At 47.4% G+C, this 868-nt stretch overlaps 1 protein-coding gene across 1 annotated transcript in view; it reads left to right on the top strand.

The window, feature by feature from the left end:
• LOC106805267 (alanine racemase-like) overlaps positions 1 to 641 on the top strand; it is a gene marked incomplete at its 5' end in the record, with an annotated part of 2,612 nt that extends 1,971 nt beyond the window's left edge. Inside the window, 1 exon segment of the mRNA XM_014806796.1 lies at positions 183 to 641. Within this exon segment, the coding sequence (XP_014662282.1) occupies positions 183 to 439 (257 nt within the window).
• Positions 642 to 868: the final 227 nt, after the last annotated feature.

The raw sequence follows: 868 nt of genomic DNA, 5'->3' as shown, positions 1-868 counted from the left end.
TATATATATATATATATATAAGTATGTGCGTGTGCGTGTGCATGCGGTGTTGAAGTTTAAAAAAAAAATCTACATGTAGTGCACAAGGCTGACAGATTATGCTTAACTGAGCGTTTTTTATATACGTTCTAATGACGCATTGTCTTCTTCGCCACATGGTTGCCATTGCCGCCTACGTGCAGGAGAGTTGTGTCCGATCGCAGGACGCATCTCTATGGACTCGTGCACGCTGAAACTGCCGCAGAAACCCCAGCCCGACGACACATACTCCGTTCTCACTGCCGACTACGCAGATCGAACCTCCTACTCATGGATGGCGCGCGCACTAGACGCTGCCAACTACGAGATCACGGGCACCTGGTCAACCCGCCTGCCACGTGTCTACATCAAACAGGGCGAGGTACATGACATCCTGCATGCTGTGGACTACAGCAACTAGCTGTGTCGGTGTGTAGCTGTGAAAGCATGCTACTGCTCTGACATGCAGCGACTGCACTGTAACTGTTTGCTTGAAACGGGTTCCTCACCAGTATAAATGCTGATCGAATGAATGTGTGGGTTCTGGCAGTGCTCAATTTTAACAGTCGTCCGGTCGTCCGTGACAACTGGATTTTCTCTCGGGCAACTACTAATTGCTTCAACAATGCGAATGGCCATGATTGCTGTCACTGCAATACGTACAAATTACAAAATGTACATGATTAGGCCTTTTGATTTACAGCACTGAGCATCACGTGAGCAGAGCGCATGCAGCACATGTTTAAATAATATCCGGACAACCATATGCTACTCTCTTGGTTGTGCTCCGGACAACCCAAAAAAATCCTTAAAATTGAGCACTCTTCTGGGTACTATTCCTCCGAGCTTC

This window comes from Priapulus caudatus, unplaced genomic scaffold, assembly GCF_000485595.1.
Source record: "Priapulus caudatus unplaced genomic scaffold, Priapulus_caudatus-5.0.1 Scaffold107, whole genome shotgun sequence".
Lineage (NCBI taxonomy): Eukaryota > Metazoa > Priapulida > Priapulimorpha > Priapulimorphida > Priapulidae > Priapulus > Priapulus caudatus.
The sequence above is the reverse complement of the archived record's forward strand: the minus strand, read 5'-3'. Positions and strand labels throughout refer to the sequence as shown.